General features: G+C 39.9%; 1 protein-coding gene across 1 annotated transcript; it reads right to left on the bottom strand.

The window, feature by feature from the left end:
* Positions 1 to 882: 882 nt before the first annotated feature.
* Positions 883 to 16,379, bottom strand: LOC122523218 (RNA-binding protein 25-like). Its single transcript, XM_043644874.1, has 5 exons — positions 16,363 to 16,379; positions 4,694 to 4,817; positions 2,107 to 2,154; positions 1,598 to 1,712; positions 883 to 908 (listed from the first exon to the last, which is right to left on the bottom strand). Exons 1-5 carry the CDS (start codon positions 16,377 to 16,379, stop codon positions 883 to 885), a joined length of 330 nt encoding a protein of 109 aa, XP_043500809.1.
* Between the last annotated feature and the right edge of the window lie 1,088 nt (positions 16,380 to 17,467).

The raw sequence follows: 17,467 nt of genomic DNA, 5'->3' as shown, positions 1-17,467 counted from the left end.
GACCAGGTACGGATACGCTTACTCATACATATTTACGAAGGAAGATACATTCACATAGAGACAGGTAAAGATATATACACAGACAAATACATAGATACGTCGGTAACACGGAAGGCGAGAGGAACCGATCCCTCGAGGGAGTTATATGAGAAGGAAGGAAGGAAGGAAGGAAGGAAGGTTTAGGGTGGTATGAGGAAGAGGATGCAGCGTAGAAGGAGGAGAAAGAAGGGGTGGCGAGAAAGTGGAGGAATAGAAAGGTGGAAGGGAGATACTAGGACGCTCGTAACGAGTCCCTCTTGGTAGTCGCAATGGGGGCTTTTGCTTGGCGTGTCTCGATCGTCGTGGAATGTAGGCTCTCGTCCTGAGAGAGCAAGGAAATAGAAGAAGAGGGAAGGAGAACTTTCAAAGGGAGTAACAGCGAGCAAGAGAAAAGGAAAGGGATGGATACATAGGATACGATCGGCGAACCACGCCGCCGCGCGTGATAAATAACTGGGAACAGTTCCTGCAGCTACTCTCCTACTTTTTAACTTTATCTTTTTCTCCCTATCCTTCTCTATTTCTCTCTCTTTCTTTCTTTTCTTTTCTTTTCTTTTCTTACATACGTACAAACATATATCCAGTTATAAACATTTGCCAGAAATGCGCAGCAAGAAGATGACGACGACGATGACAACTCCTCGTTACGTTTACGAGATCTACCAAGAGTAGGATTTTTTTTGTCCGAATTTAGCCCGATGACTACTGTGACTCGGTTCAATGGGAACAAAAATTCTCATATAGAATAATATCTTCCCAACTCCTTTCTCTACGATTCCCTTACTTTTGTATAATTTTGATGCAAGACACGAGAAAAGGTGGAACACGCGGGGACAATGTAAGTCACATGAATACGACTCCCTGGGTCCCTGTATTTTCAAGGAGTCTTCTGTTCTAGGAATGACATCGAGAGTGGATCAAAAATTCTTAGTAGGACCTGCTGGGAAAAAAGAGACAAATGGAAGGAAAGAAGAGAGAAAGGTAGAGAGAGAGAGTGAGAAGAAAATGAACGAAAGAGAAAAAAAGAAAAAAAGAGAGAGAGAGAGAGAGAGGTGGCTCGAGGATCGATATTTCAAGACGTCTAAGTCTAGCCGATATATCCAGGAGCGATCGCGGTCAGGAGGGTAGAAGGAGAGATATAGAAGTAGATAAAGAGAGGAAGAGGAAGCGAGTAATAGAGAGAAAGAGAAAGAGAAAGAGAGAGAGAGAGAAAGAAAGAGAGAAGTACACCGGATGGAAATCGTCTCAACTCTCACCGGAGACCGAAAACGTCCGGCTCCCTGGGTTGCGTCTTTTTGCCGTTGGCTGTACCGTTCCGTCGTTGTCGTCGTAGTAGTCGTCGTAGTCGTTGGCGTCGTCGTAAGCGAGTTGAGCGAGTAGAGCCAAGCCAAGCCAAGCCAGGCCAAGCTAAGCCAACGTGGGAGTGAGTATGAGAGAAGAGGTAGAGAAAGAAGTGTGCTGTGTGCACGTATATGTGTGTGTGTGTGTGTGTGTGTGTGCTGGCGCTCGGTTGCTGGTCGTCGTCGTCGTCGTAGTTGGCGCGATTCTGGCTCGGCACGACGTTGTTGGCGCTGGCGTTGGCGCTGGCGTTGCCATTGGCGCTGGCGTTGGCGCTGGCGCTGGCATTGGCGTAGCGGTTGCCTGGCTCCGATGTCTGGCGTGGCAACCGCCGACTCGACTCCCGTAGCGCGGCACCGTTTATCGCGCGAATCCCCTCTTCCCACCTCTCACACCCTCTCTGCCTTCCACATCCTTTCGTTCTCTCTCTCCCTCTCTCTCTCTCTCTCTCTCTCACGAAGCCGTGTGCCGGGCGACGCGGCACGTATCTGCCATCGAGCACGGCAGGAACGAGGCTATTACGCGAGCGCGCATACATATCTACGGCGAGATCCTGCGAGACTTTCCGTGCGCGTCGCTATAGACAGAGAGAGAGAGAGAGAAAAGGCTGGAAAAGGAGATCCGTGTGTTCGTGTGCTATACTCTCTCTCTCTCTCTCTTTCTCTCTTTCTCTTTCGCTCTCTGTCTCTTTCATACACTCTCTTTCACACATACATATTCTTTCTCTTTCTCTCTCTCTCGCTCTTCCGTTTTCCGTCCGTCTTTCTCTCCCTTTCTCTCTTTCTCTTTCTACACGAGAGAGACAGAGATAAAGAGAGAGAGAGAGAGAGAAAATGGAAGAGAGCCAACACGGGGTGTTGACTCCACCTCCGGACGATTTCGAGCGGTTCGTGCTTCCAGGATCAGCGAAAAGCTCCGCTAACGCGGTAGGATAAAGGCGAAAGCCCCCGGCGCTCTAGCCGGCGCTGAAACGAGCGAAAAACAGGTAGTATCCATCATTCTATGCCCGGCTAACCCAACGCTACTGCCACTGCCGGCACCACCACCACCAGCACCACTACGCCAACACCACCAACACCAACACGATTGCCATCGTCTTCTTCGTCGTCGTTGTCTTCGTTGTCGTCATCATTGTTGTTACCGTCAATCTTCCTACTCGAGCAAACGAAAGTTTCTTTAAAGAGAGTGACCCCGAAAAAGGGGGACAGGAGTTTGAAGGAAAGTTCTCGTCATCTCGTCATCCCCCGGTCGTCGTCATCGTTGTCATCATTGTCATCATCGTTTTTGTCCCAGTCATTCCAACTTCTCGACCAAAAGGAACTTCGGTAAAGAGAGTTGACCCCGGAAAAAGGGGACACGACACGACCCCGAAGGAAGAAGGAAGAATAGAGCTTTGGTCCGCCCCGAGGCGTGGCGAGAGAAACGCATCGACTTCCTTCTTTGGAAAAGGTCAACCTTGTTGTACCTTTCCTCCTCGTACTTCTCTCTTCCTTCCTTTCTCATGTCAGATATGTTCTTTTTCTCGCCAACTTTGCAAAACTTCGAGTATCAAAAACCGATCCCTTTCCGATTCATTTCTATTCGTTATCGCATCGGAATAAAAATATCGGGTACCTAACTTATCGAAGTATCGTATCTATGACGCGTGTAGTCATCAATAAAACGTCGACAAAAATCCTAAAAAACATAGGAAAACAAAAAGAAAAAAGCAAAAGTATGATCATCATCGTTGCCGTTGTCTTTGTCGTCGTCGTCGTCGTCAAGAAAGATCGAGTTTGTCGTTGGGAGCACGCGACCATTCACAAAAGAGCCGTCCAACATACACGTGGTAACGGCATTTAAAGCGGCGTGGTACGAGTAATCGAATTTTGGTGCTCGTGTTGACGTCGCGAACCGTTTGCCAGGCAGGTGTAGGCTAGCTAGCAGACAGGCAGGTAGGCAGGTAAACAGGTAGATAGGAAAGCAGGTAGGCAGGCGGGCAGGCGGAGAGACAGGTAGATAGGTCGACTCATCGACTGGCTAGCAAGCTAGCTGCCTGACCAGGCAGCCTCTTTCTCCCCTTTCTGAACCGCTAGTACCACTGGCCTATCCTCTCTCCATCCCTCTCTCTTTTATTCGAAGCGTGACCTCGTCGACCGATCAGCCGGCTGATTGGCGGCGTGGCGAAATGAACGAAACGAATACGGCACCAACCAACCAACCCCCCAATCTACCCCCATCAAACCCCCTGCCCTTCTCACTTCGATGCTACCCTCTCGCTGTCCTATCTATATACGCTCTAGCACCCCAACTCTCTCTCTCTCTCTCTCTCTCTTTCTCTATCTCTTTTTGATGCCATCCACGCACACGGGAACGCTTAACCGATCGCTTCATAGAGATGAGTACGAGCAAACGTACATATATCTATATATATATATATATATGGTATGTACGTATATATATATATATATATATGTATATGTATACTAGATATCGCTATAGTAGGCTCGACTCGGAGTTCGCTGCAGCGTGATGATATGAGACTACGTGTGCGGTTCTCTCGTCCTTGTATTTGTTCGTGAGTGGGTGGGCGAGAATGACAGAGATAGTGAAAAAGAGAAAGAGAGAGAGAGAGAGAGTGAGTATATATTGCTGGCGCGAGGCGGAACGTTTGAAGCGTGGCGAACGAGGGCGGTGAGCTTCAGGGCCGTAGCCAGGGGGAACGAGGCTAATTCAATGGATGCCTCCGATTCGTGGCTCGTGCCTCTTTATCTTCCTCTCTCTCTCTCTCTCTCTCTCCCTCCCTTTCTGTTTCGCTTTACTCCACGTTCTCTATCTATATATTCTTGTCATTCTCCGTCTCTCGTTCATTCCCTTTCTCTTTCTCACCGTCGTGTCTCTCGTTCTACGTAATTAATGAACGACTTGGTGGTGGCGAACGTCGCAAACAACACCCCCTCGACACGGCACACCACCACTACCAAGGAAGGAACTTCTTTCTCGCGGTGACGTTGACTGCGGCTAAGAATCTCTCCGTCAGAGTGGAATTTTCACAAATAGCCGATTTGACGTTGTCTCTCTCTCTCTCTCTCTCTATAGTATGAGACAATTACGAGAGAAATCGTAGGATGATATAAAGGAAGAATGAAAGAAATATATATATATATTTAAAAAAAATAGGAAAAAAGAGATAAAAAAAATCCTAAGCGAAGGAGATAAAACGAAGAAGAGAAAGAAGAAGTGGAGGAGGAGCCGGAGCCTTTGCTCGCATTTCTTCTTCTTCTTCTTTTTCTTTTTTTTTTTTTTTTCGCGGCCAGCTCTTCCTCAGGATCCTTTATTGCACGAGCGTCGTTTCGTCGCACAGTTTACGAGAAAGGAAAGAGCTTTCTCTCTCTCTCTCTCTCTTTTTCAACCTCTTTATATTTCTTTCTCTCTCTCTCTCTCTCTTTCTCTCGTTCGCTCTATTTCACTCGGTCTCGCGTGCACTCTTCCTCCTTCTATCTTTTCCTCTTTCTCTCGACGGAACTCTCGTCGGCTATTGCCTCTTCGAGAACGAGGGGGATGCTGGGACGACGGTTATTAATAACGCCGCGATAAACTCGGGTTAAGCCCCGCGGGGATGAAGGCCTTTGGCAAAAAGCGGAGAGTTTCATATCCCTCCCGCTGATCATCTTTCTCTTTGCCTCCCACGTTCTTCGTCCTACTCTCTCTCTCTCTTTTTTACTCTCACTCATTCACTCACTCACTTACTCACTCACTCACTAGCACACTCTCTTTTTTTCTCTGATGCTTGCTTGCTCGTTCGTTCGTTCGTTCGTTCGTACTCTCGTGTAACCGAGAATATTTTCTACGAGAACGTGGCCGCAGAGAATTGCGATAGGAGATGAGGATACTCGTTCATAGATGTTTATCGAAAAGTTGATATCTTCGAAACGAAAAAGGAACCAATTCTAATTCGTTCATTTTCTTCTTCTTCTTCTCCTTCTTCTTCTAGTCGTCTTCCTTACAATTTTTTTGCTATCCTAGTCTCGGTCTTTGATTCATTATCCAATTTTATTTCTATTGCGTCAAACAACATCAAATTTCTTTTAGAATTAATTCAATGATTATTTCTTAATTTGGAGAATCAAAATAAATTCGAATGTATAATTTTAAGTAACTTATCAATGTGTTAATATCGTATAATAATTGTTAATAATAAATATATATATATATTTTTTTTTGTTCTCTTCTTTTCTTTGACTGATTAATGTTCGATGATATGAAACATCAAATTTCTCTTAGAACTAATTCAATGATTATTTCTTCATTTGGAGAATCAAGTAACTCATCAATGTGTTAATATCGTATAATAATTGTTAATAATAAAAATATATATATATTTTTTTGTTCTCTTCTTTTCTTTGACTGATTAATGTTCGATGATATGAAACATCAAATTTCTCTTAGAACTAATTCAAAGATTATTTCTTCATTTGGAGAATCAAAATAAATTCGAATGTATAATTTGAAGTAACTCATCAATGTGTTAATATCGTATAATAATTGTTAATAATAAAATATATATATTTTGTTGTTCTCTTCTTTTCTTTGACTGATTAATGTTCGATGATATGAAACATCAAATTTCTCTTAGAACTAATTCAAAGATTATTTTTTAATTGGAGAATCAAAATAAATTCGAATGTATAATTTTAAGTAACTTATCAATGTGTTAATATCGTATAATAATTGTTAATAATAAAAATATATATATATTTTGTTGTTCTCTTTTTTCTTTGACTGATTAATGTTCGATGATATGAAACATCAAATTTCTCTTAGAACTAATTCAAAGATTATTTCTTAATTTGGAGAATCAAAATAAATTCGAATGTATAATTTTAAGTAACTCATCAATGTGTTAATATCGTCTAATAATTGTTAATAATAAAAAATATATATATATATATTTTTTGTTCTCTTCTTTTCTTTGACTGATTAATGTTCGATGATATGAAACATCAAATTTCTCTTAGAACTAATTCAAAGATTATTTCTTAATTTGGAGAATCAAAATAAATTTGAATGTATAATTTTAAGTAACTCATCAATGTGTTAATATCGTATAATAATTGTTAATAATAAAATATATATATATTTTTTTGTTCTCTTCTTTTCTTTGACTGATTAATGTTCGATGATAGAACGAAAATTGACCGTGTCGCAATTTGTACGAAACGCGAGCGGACAGTCGTCCAACGCACGAATTTCAAAAACGCGTTTTTATCTTCCTCTTTTTTCTCCCTTTCTCTCTTTTTTTTTTTATTTCCAGCATATTCTCGTTCCACGGAGGAGAACGTTGCACTCTCGAAGTATTGGAAAAAGCTCGCGTAACGCGAAAAGTTCGTCGTCGCGTGGTAAGCGACGTTTCCTACCGTGAGAACCGTCGCTGCCGTTACTGTTTTTCCGCGCAATCTAGTTCGTAGAAATTTTAATTTATCTCGACGAGAACGAGCTCGCCGAGACTTCGAGATATCTCTCTCTCTCTCTCTCTCCCTCTCTCCCTTTTTTATCTCGATCTCTCACCTTTTATATTTCTATCGATAATTTTTCACGATGCATCGCGTTTCTAATCAAACGTTCTCTACCTTTTTTTTTTCCTTTCCCTTTTTTCCCAATATAGTTCGGAAAAGAAAGAAAAAAAGAAATGTACAAAATCCAACTGTGCGAGAGAGAGAGAGAGAGAGTACCGTGCCACATGAACTGGCTGATAAAAAAGAAAAAAGAAAAAAGATAAAAAATCTTTTCATTATGATGCGCGACCTAACTAACAAATGTATAATTGGGTATATAATTTGAAAATATAAAATGAATTTTGTGTTTCATTTTATTTTTCAAAGTTATATTATATTTTGAAAAGATAGATACCAAATAGATGATAGATAAATAGATGAATGAATGGAAGGATGGATAGATGGATGAATAAAAAGAAATATCCGAAAAAGGATCTAAGATGAGAGAAAGGAAGAAAGGAAGGAAGGAAGGAAGAACGTTGAATCTTCGGAAGGTCCAATTAAGAAGAAGACCGTCGAGGTGAAACGAACGCGTCGCCCGTTGCTTTCTTTAACGAGCACTCGAAGGTAAATTGAGAAAGGCTGTCTGCTATTCGCTCTCTCGCACGAACGAACGAACCAACGAATGAACGAACGAACGAACCAACGAATGAACGAACCAACGAATGAACGAACCAACGAACGAACGAACGAACGAACGTTCTCTTCTATCGTCCCTCGACGCGAGGCACGTTCGCGTTTAATTGAATAAAACCGGAACGACGACGATTCGCGTTTATTAATTCGATCGTCTCGTAGCGGCAGTTGCATTTCCTCGTCCTTGGTTCTTGGAACGGATAAGAGGGTAAAAGAGAAAAAAAAGACAAGAAAGGTGAGAGAAGGGAAAGAAAGTAATGCGAAAAGAAAAAAACGAAAAAAAAAAAACAAAGAAAAAAATGATTTCTCACCTTTCGATCGTATGTTTACTTTCTCCCACCTTTATTCATTTTTTTCTTATTTTTAATCTGTTTTCCATCAAGAGATATGGATAGGAAAAACAACCTCTTCTCGTTCTAATCAATCAGATTACGAGAATCGTTTCGATATATATAATATATAAAAAAAAAAAGAAATATATCAATGCGAAATAAAATATTTTTTTAAGTAAGCTGAAGATTTTAAAGTAAACTTTTTTAAGTAATCATTCGTTTAATCGCTCACCCGACAATGAGAGTATCGTTCGGAAATATATTTCCATTTATTTCATTCATCTCTCCGTACATTTGTATTCGCGAATTTTTCATCCCACGCACAAAAGATGAGAGAAAAGACGAAGAAGTTGGATCCGGAGTGCATTTGCTACGGGAAAATGTTCTTCGCTGTTAGCAGACGGCGTTCGTTCGGATAATTAATTAATTAGTCGGAGTCTCGTCGGTGAAGTTAACGTGGAAAGAGAGAGAGAGTGAGAGAGAGAGAGAGAGAGAGGTATACGTTTTCTGGGCCATTTGACGTTCCCCACTTCGAATTCACGGCTGTGTCCTCCTCCCTTCTCGTCTTTCCGGATCTCGTACGCCCTTCACGAACGACCCTACGACCCTTCAATTTGCACGCTACAATTGTTTCTCCCTGGCCACCACTCTTTCCCCACCACTCAATTCCAAGAGAAAGACCGTCACGAAACAAGAACGTTTACAGTCGGCTCTCTAACGATAGGGCACGTTTCTTCTTCCCACACCCACCCACACACACAAACACACACACACTCTCTTCGTTGTCCTTCGATCTTATATCTTTGACTTTCTTTATTCCTTTTTCTTATTCTCTTATCTCTTGCAATATAGCTTTCGTAATCTTGCTTTATCGTAAGATAGCACGAAAGATATCAGCATTACTTGAAAATTGTATAGTACGGTAGATTTCCGTGTAACGCACGGTGTTAAATCTGTACAACGTTGTGTGTATGAATTTCAATTAAAGAAAATTGTTTTATTCTTCGCAAATAATCGTAATTGGAGTAACTGAAAAATACAAGTTTTAATAAGTAACATAATTCTTTTTCTTTTTTTTTTATTTGAAATAAATACATTGTTAATTACTCGAATAATCAATTAATTCACGAGTACATATGTATTAGAAATAAATATCGAAGAAAAACTTTTCATTTCTGCAAACTATTATTCATTACATAATGGTCGAAAGAAAAAAAATAATAAAAGACAATTATGAAAGAGAAAAAAATCGGTAGCGATCAAGGACAACAGTATAATGTCGAATCAATGCAAATATCATTTTTAAATTCGAGTTAATTACCAATAAACTGGAAATTCAAATTATACGACAATCTACTGCACACAAAAATCTAACTTAAATCGAATTATTAAACACAAGGATTAACAATGATTATATATCTTATCATAAACCACCCCTTGGAACGTAAAATATTATTTAACGCGATTAAACAAAAATTAAACGTATGTTCCTTCTACTTATTCATACATTCCTTTTCCTCCTCCTCCACCGAAGAAGAAGAAAAAAACAAAATAAATAACAAGGCGTTTCCTTAAAATTTAATCGAAGTACCTCGACAACGAAGTACCCTAATCGTTAGCAAAGTGTCTGCCACCTTCCCACCCCTTGTCCACCACCCACACGATAAAACGTCTCGCGTCATAAGCGTTAAAGCGTTCCCGCAATTTTTTTTTTCTTTTCATCTTTCATTTCATCCTATTTTTTTTGTCCTTTCCTTTGGGAAAGAAAGAAAACGTCAAGTTTCTCGAGGATAATGGTGGTGGTGGGTAATAGTAGTAGTATCAGTAGTAGTAGTAGTAGTAGTAGTAGTAGTAGTAGTAGTAGTAGTAGTGGATGAGGAAGGATTCGAGTGACCGACAAAAGCGATCACCATTGTGAAATAAGTTGGCCGGAGCAGAGCGTAGTAGGACGATGGCAGTAACGGCGCTAGGGGGTTTGAGGAAATTCTCGTGATATCGCAGGCAGACGTACGGAAACGTTACGTGCTTCGACGACCATCTCTTTCCCTACTTTAAAAGGAACTACTAGAGAGAGAAAGAGAGAGAGAAAGAGAGAGAGAGAGATGGTCGGCGCATCAGGCTGCGTCCCTGGTGGCGTCGTTACGAGGGGCGTCGCGTTTAGAGAGCGTCGACGTTGGAGCACCACCAGGAGCCTGACGATGCGGTGGTCGTCGCTGATGCGAAGGAAGAGGAAGCGGAGGAGGAGGAGGAGAAGGAGGAGGAGAAGTATAGGGTGGCAGCGACGCGCACGAGCAAGAGAGAGAGAGAGAGAGAGTGGGAAGAGGAAATATCGGTCCCTCCTTTGGCGCGGTAGAACGGCGTGACGTTGGCATGGCACTGACGCGATTCACTGTGCTGGCCACGCCAACAGCAGCAGCAGCAGTAGCAGCAGAAGCAGCAGAAGCAGAAGCAGAAACACCACTACCACTACTACCATCAGCACAAGCGCCAGCAGAAACGAGTGGAGAAGCGTGGCGTGGCAGAGAAGTAATGGTGTGGCAGTGGTAGTGATAGGAGTAATAGTAGTAGAGAAGTAGAAGTAGTCGTAGTCGTAGTCGTAATAGTAGTAGTGTAGTAGTAGAAGCTCGGCGTGGCTCGGTAGGGCGCCACTCGACGCCACGCGAAGAGGTACGAGGGGGGTGGAGGTGGTAGGTAATCACCCGGCGGCTCGCGTTATAGCGTCGTTACGCCGCAGCGCCGCTATCCTCCTCCAGCAGCACCCCCTTCTTACCCTTCTCCAACCAGCTCGATCTCTTCCTCCTTCGTCCTCATCCTCTCTCCACTCGCTCGTTCCATCCACGTCCTCGATGCTTTCCCTCTCTCTCTCTCGCTCTTTAACCGTAGAACGCGTTTTCTTCCCTTCGCCTTCGGCTTCGCTTTCTCTCCCTCTCGACCCAATCTTCTCCACCTCTCCAGTCCTCTTCCTCCTTCTCAACCTCCTCTTCCTCTTCCTCTTCCTTTTCCTCTTCCTCTTCCTTCGCACTGAAACGACGGCAGCAGCCTCGGTGCTTCGAGTCTCCGGTGGAACGAGCGACGCGGCTGCCTTTCATATACCGCTATACGAAATACGGTTACACCCACTCCCTCCCTCCCTAACCCTCGTCGTCCTTCTCCTCCTCCTCCTTCTCCTCCTCCTTCTACCTCTGTTCATCCTTCTTCTTCTTCTCCTCTTCTCTGCTCTGCTCTTCTCTACTCTACTCTATGCCGACTCCTTGCGTTCACCTCCTCTACCTCTCTTCCTCTCTAACTCTAACGGCGTCACCGTCGAGACCGAGTTTAATTATTTCATATCGCCGTACACGGATCAACGCCACGACGCCGGCGTTGCCTGCCAACCGCGGAATCCGATCTTAGTCGTCGACAACGACGACGACAACGACGACTCTCTTTCCTTTACCCCCAACCCCCATCCCCCCATCCCCCTTTTCCTCGACCTCTTCTTCTTCTTCTTCTTTCTCTTTTTATTTTCTTAGTCATTTCCTATTTGATTCATTCTAATTTTCACAAATTTCTTTCATAAACAAATTTTCTTACAGATACTTATACAAATTCGAATGACTTATTTTAGATCTTGTTCACAAGCCTAAGAATAATTGAGACTAGCAAATCCTTGCTGATTGATAATCACGGATAATCGAATCGATGCGATGAAAAAGAGAAAGAGAGAGAGGAAAAGACCGATAGGAGATAAACGTTAACTGGAACGAAGAGAAAGGGAAAGATAAAGGGATAAAGAAAAAGATATATAGAAGGACAGAGATATGTGCTCCCTAGAGAGATTTAAAAGGAAAACATTGACGTCGCAAAACAGCGATAGGTTTCGCTAGAAAACGCCATAAAAATTGTGTTCCGTTGCGAGACTCGTACGTTCCAGCGATGCTGGTACTGGTGCTGGTGCTGTTGCTGGTGCTGGTAGTGGTGCTGGTGGTGGTCACAAGCTCCATACAACGAGCCGGATGACAAACTATGAAAATGCTATCGTTTAACGTTTCCCAGGGCGATTAATAACCGTTATTATTGGCCGGCTACGACGAGCGTACCGTCGTCACGTTCTTTTCAAACGACTCTCATAAACGCCCAAGCATAAATAACTTTGATGCGCGCCCGCCGTTACACGTCGACCTATTCTCTTTCTTTCTTTCTTTCTTTCTTTCTATCATTTTTTTTATTCTTTCGCTTACTGCCAGCTTACTGTGTCCTGTTTCTTCTTTTACTTTTATTCCCATCCTTCTTCTTCTTCTTCTTATTATTATTATTATCATTCTTTCTTTCTTTCTGTCTGTTCCTCTTCGTTCGTGCAATCATGCGAGTCACGTTAAATGACACATACTCGAACATTTCACGAGTGTCGCGTGTATAATCCTTCCTGAAATTTTAAATTCTCCTTTTGTCTTTGTTTTCCCCCGTTTGCAATAATTTTTCTCTAAACTAGCGAGAAATTATCTTCCGATCGTTATTTTTTATCTATAATTATGATTATCGATACGTTTTATTATTCTAGGCTGATTAATACGTACGATATCACGCGTCATGTATATATATATATATATATATGTATGACACTGTTTATTGGCCGTTTTAACTTTATGCATAACAGATATTTTGGTGATAAATAATCAATCTGTTATCAAGCGTCAAGTATATAAACTAATATTATTGACGTATTTTTTTTCTTCTCGTATAAAACAATTGCGAGAACTCGTGATAACTGTAATTTCAAATTTTTCTATTTTACACCACGATAGCAAACGTATTGAAACTTAAATATTTTTCTAAATATTTAATATGCAAGAAAAAAAGAGAAAAAAAAATCATATTTTCAAAACTAAAACACGTGTATACTAAAACGCATCGTATTTAAAAAGAGAGTGCGATAAATGCTCGCGAATTGTGTTACGAATATGCGGACAAAAATAAAAAGGGTAGGAAGTATAACGATCGTTCGATAAAAGAAAGATCCATGACAGTTTCCATGACAGGATTCGATATTCCGTGATATTCCAATGATGCTTTCCGAAGTGGACGAAGTTCCCTTCGCGTGACATATTTCTCCGAAGGGTCGTTTCCAAACCTTCGACGCGTAATTAATATACATATATATATATATACATACACACATACATACATATATGAATGTATATATTTTTGCTTGTGCTTCACCATGTGTGGCATATGACTCTCGAGTATTCAAATAGCGAGGGTTGAAACTACCCCCTCTTTATATACTAGCAACCCTTATCCATCGTCCTACGACCTCACCGTAAACCACGATTACTACCATCACTTATCCTACGTTCGATATATTAAACTAAATCCAGCAACGTTTATGATGTTGCTGTTTATCATCGTCATCATCTTCATCTTCATCGTAGTCGTCGATCCGTGAACGATCGGAACAACGAATTCTCGAAATGTTTATGGTTGACGAGCTTGGTTGACCGTTACTTGGGTCTAACGATCAGAAGGATAAATTATTCGCAAAAAGAAACTCTAGAGTTTATCTCGAAGTTTCTTTGGGAAAAACTAGTACCGGTGAGAAATAAACAGAAGGAATAGGAGTGAGAACGTGAAAGATAAAAAGAGATACAGAGAGAGAGAGAGATAGAGATGGGGAGTGTGTGAATGGGTTGGAGAGTGAGAAAGATATAAAAAGAGAGAGAGAGATATATATATATAGTGTCTCTCTTTCTAGCTATGTGAGGACACCTTTAAAGCCCACTTGCGAGCTAACAATTAACGTCGCGCCGGTGGTCTCGTTACCGAGTCGCTCTCAGGGACGCACGTACATAACTAACTCTTCGTTCCAGAATGAGAGCGATAACTAGAGAGAGAGAGAGAGAGAGAGAAAGAGAGAGAGAGAACGATGAGACGAAAATAATATCGAACGAAACGGCCACCGAACGTGTTAGCCGTATTCCAGAATAGCACCTAATAATAAATTCGAGCTTTTATACCCCGACGAGTTTCCTATCCCGTTTAGAAGAGGGATTTTCGAACGACGAATTACGTGGCCGCTTAACCGAGAAAGAAAATAAAACCTATCTCGATGACGAACGTACTCCGGGACTTTTTAATCAACGCTAAAATAAACTGTCGGAAGCATATACCGAATGAGAGAAAGAAGAGAGAGAGAGAGAGATGTCATTAAAAAAGAAGAAGAAGAAGAAGAAGAGAAGGAAAGACCGAAAAAAAGAATAATAGAAATTGAAGAAAAATAAAATAAAACCCGAAAAGAACGAGAGAGAGAGAGAGGGAGACACTTTTGACAAAGGAGAGATCCGGTCCAGGTGTGAAATGTTATTAAATATAATTACTTTATCTTTTTACGATTATTACTTATCTAATTTAGAATGAGAACTAGTTGAATTTATTATTAACTTTCTTTATTTCCTTCTTTTTTTCTCTCTTCTCTTACTCTCATGACTTGAATTGGATATACGATTATTTTTGTTCTTTTCACGAACGATCTAAGGTAAAAGCCCCCTCGGTTGGCCAGGCCCCCTCTATTGGCCACTTTATGCCACAACAGTGATTATAAATTATATGCTGATGTGCACATGGTGACAGTTTTAAAAAAAAAAAATTCTAATTTTAAAATATCATTGAAAGTAATTCGGATTATTTTAAAAATATATTTAAAAACGAAAACAAATAAAGTTATGCAAGACTTCTGTTTTTGGATGGTTTCTTGTTAAGTAAGGTAAGGATACTGTGATTTTTATTAACCTATATATTTCATTGTTGACAATAGCAACCAAAATATTTTTTTTTTTCTGCAATTAACATAGCTTAAAATTATTATAGAAATTGAAAATTAAGTGATTTTTAATTATTCTCCATTAAAAATATGGTGGCCAAGCATGGAGACAGTATTATTGCCTCTGTTTTTATCATTAGCCAACTTATGGCTATTCGCTTTGAGGTTATATATATTTGTACATAAAGTATTCAACTAGTTTTTTTTAATACTAATGAGTAATTAATTTCTTTGTACACGAGTTTTGAATTATTCAATTTTGATTTATTTAATAAATTAGTTATTAATTAATTATTTATTTTAAATAGGAAACATGGCCAAATGAGGGGACATGCGTGGCCAAAAGAGGGAGAAAGTTGGCTAAAAATAGGGACATTGCAAATCTATGTTTTTTTTAATTTATTATTAAAATATTTATGAATAATTTGTCTTTTCTTTATTTTTATTCAAAGCTGAAAGCTCAAGCTTACAGGTTAAACCATTAGTTTAGATGTCAGTTATTTTATTGAATGAATATAATTTTTCTAAAAAAGAAAACGGCTTAACTGGCCAACCGAGGGGGCTTTTACCTTATATTACAATTATTATTCGTAACTTTTTTCAACAGATTTTATGCGATACAAACTTGTAATATATTATATTGCAAAGAGAACAGAATCTTTAGATCGAATATACATTTGTTTATATATATATGTGTATGATACACACGTTGTTTCACTATAATGGTCAATCAAATGACAAGGTTCCTCCGAAAATTTCTAACCGTTTTTCAGCCAACGATAGACCACGTTAATTTAACGTAAGAATTATGAAAACGCCACGGAGATCGCAATTACGTTAACTGTTCTCCAACGATCGTTACAATTTCCTAGTGATTTAGTATCGAATGATATCGACTACATGCAGATAGAAAGTGAAAGAGAGAGAGAGAGAGATAGAGAGAGAGAACGACAGTTAGGGTGTTCGCGTATAAGTGTACGAATTTCTACGAAGAAATACGATCGTTCCGTTCCGTTCTGTTCCATTCCATATCATCCGCACACCTCGTTTGCTAATTATTCTAATTATCCATCGCGGTATAATTGTTCGCGAATTAGTAAACGTCGATCTTTATGTTCCAATTATAAAAAAGAAAGAGAGAGAAAGATAGAGAGAGAGATAGAAAACAGATAAAATGGTTAAAATTCATCTGGAAAAATTGACAAATAAAAAAACCTCGCTGCACTCTTCCCGAAAAAATTCACCTCCATTCCGATTCTTCTTATTTCTTTTTGTTTATTTTCTTTTTTCTTTTTTAAAGCTTTGAAAGGGAAGGAAATAGAGCAGAAAAAGCTATTGGGAGGAGAGAAGCGATTGAAAGTAAAAAAAATAAAAAAATAAAAAATAAAAAAGGAAGAAAGAGAAAGAATGGAAGGACAGAATTACCATCCCGGATAAGAAGGAACGAAACGTTATTGTTTCTGTAATTGTAGAAATAGCTGAAAGTGGCTCTGTAGTGTAAAGAACGGTAATGTTTCCTTGATGTTGAGATGTTGAGAAGAGACGAGCACAGGTGCGTCCTACGACCCATCGAAATTACCCTTTACCGAGGGAAAGCTTCAACACACCGAAAGCTTTCACCACCCTCCTCTTCTCTTTCACGCCTAACGAGACAGAACTTGCCGTTCTCAAGGCCATTACACGTTACCTTGGACTCTTAACCATGTTGAAATAGCATATATATATATGCATATACGTTACTGCATCGTTTTTTTCCTCTCTATAGACTAAACTTTATTCGTAATTAAATAAAAAAGAATTCATAGTATTTGAAACATAATATAAATAATATTATACTAATTATATATATATATTAAATGTTTTCAAGATTCTTCTATGTACTCAACTGGTCGATTAAAAACGTCAAACTAATCGTACTATCGTTAAAATGATTATCAATTAATTAATTGAAATCAATGCACTATTGTATTATTAAAATATATATATGTGAGATGCGAGCACCTCCAAGCCAAACTTAAATAGGCGTTCGTGAGGAGATTGGACGGTGGGTCCTGGATAGCTCAATAGTTAAAGAGCAGTCGCCCGGAAAGCGGAAGATCCGGGTTCGAGTCCCGGTCCAGTCAATTTTTTTCACGAATCCCTACATATATGAGAAATGTATATAATTAAATAAATTTAGAAAGAAAAACAAAAAATTGTCTTTCAATCGAAAGAAATAAATGGGGGGGGATCATATGTGAACGAATTGTAAAAAAAGAAAGTTTAAGAAGGATGAAAATAAAGGATCATTTCTAATTCGACATCGGAAGTGATGCCCGTAAACAGAAACCCCACTGCGAGTTGTTTCACCATCCCCGTTACATATCCCTTTAAATCTCCCTCTTGGTGGTGACGTCGTTGTAGTCGTCGCCGTAACAGTCGTCGGCACCTAAAGCTCTGACACCCTTTAAAGGGCTGCGGCCTCGTACAGCTAACTACTACTACCTGCCCATGGTATCGTAGCCCATTAAATTCCTCAAGAACTGCGGCAAATATTATCGTCCTGTCGTTTTCTCTCAATCTCTTACATTTTATCTATAAAAACGAGATAGATGCTACCTTCTTATTTTCTATTTTATTTATTTATTTATTTATATAAATAATGTTCATGTCTTATTCGTCTCCTATTCTTCTTCTTCTATTTCTTACTTTCTTCTTTACAATTACAATCGTCTAATTTTCTTAATTTTATCTATAAAAACGAGATGCTACCTTCTTATTTTCTATTTTATTTATTTATTATATAAATAATG

Source organism: Polistes fuscatus, unplaced genomic scaffold (genome assembly GCF_010416935.1).
Source record: "Polistes fuscatus isolate 324 unplaced genomic scaffold, CU_Pfus_HIC Scaffold6, whole genome shotgun sequence".
Taxonomy (NCBI): domain Eukaryota; kingdom Metazoa; phylum Arthropoda; class Insecta; order Hymenoptera; family Vespidae; genus Polistes; species Polistes fuscatus.
Note: the sequence above shows the minus strand (reverse complement) of the source record. Positions and strands in the feature narration are given on the sequence as shown.

Coding starts and splice junctions, on each gene's coding strand:
- LOC122523218 (XM_043644874.1), bottom strand. Junction 1,713..2,106: donor CGGAAGAGCGAGAGAGAGAG/AAAGAGAAAGAA, acceptor ACGGGAGTCGAG/TCGGCGGTTGCCACGCCAGA. Junction 909..1,597: donor ACGCCAGCGCCAACAACGTC/GTGCCGAGCCAG, acceptor TTGAAAATACAG/GGACCCAGGGAGTCGTATTC.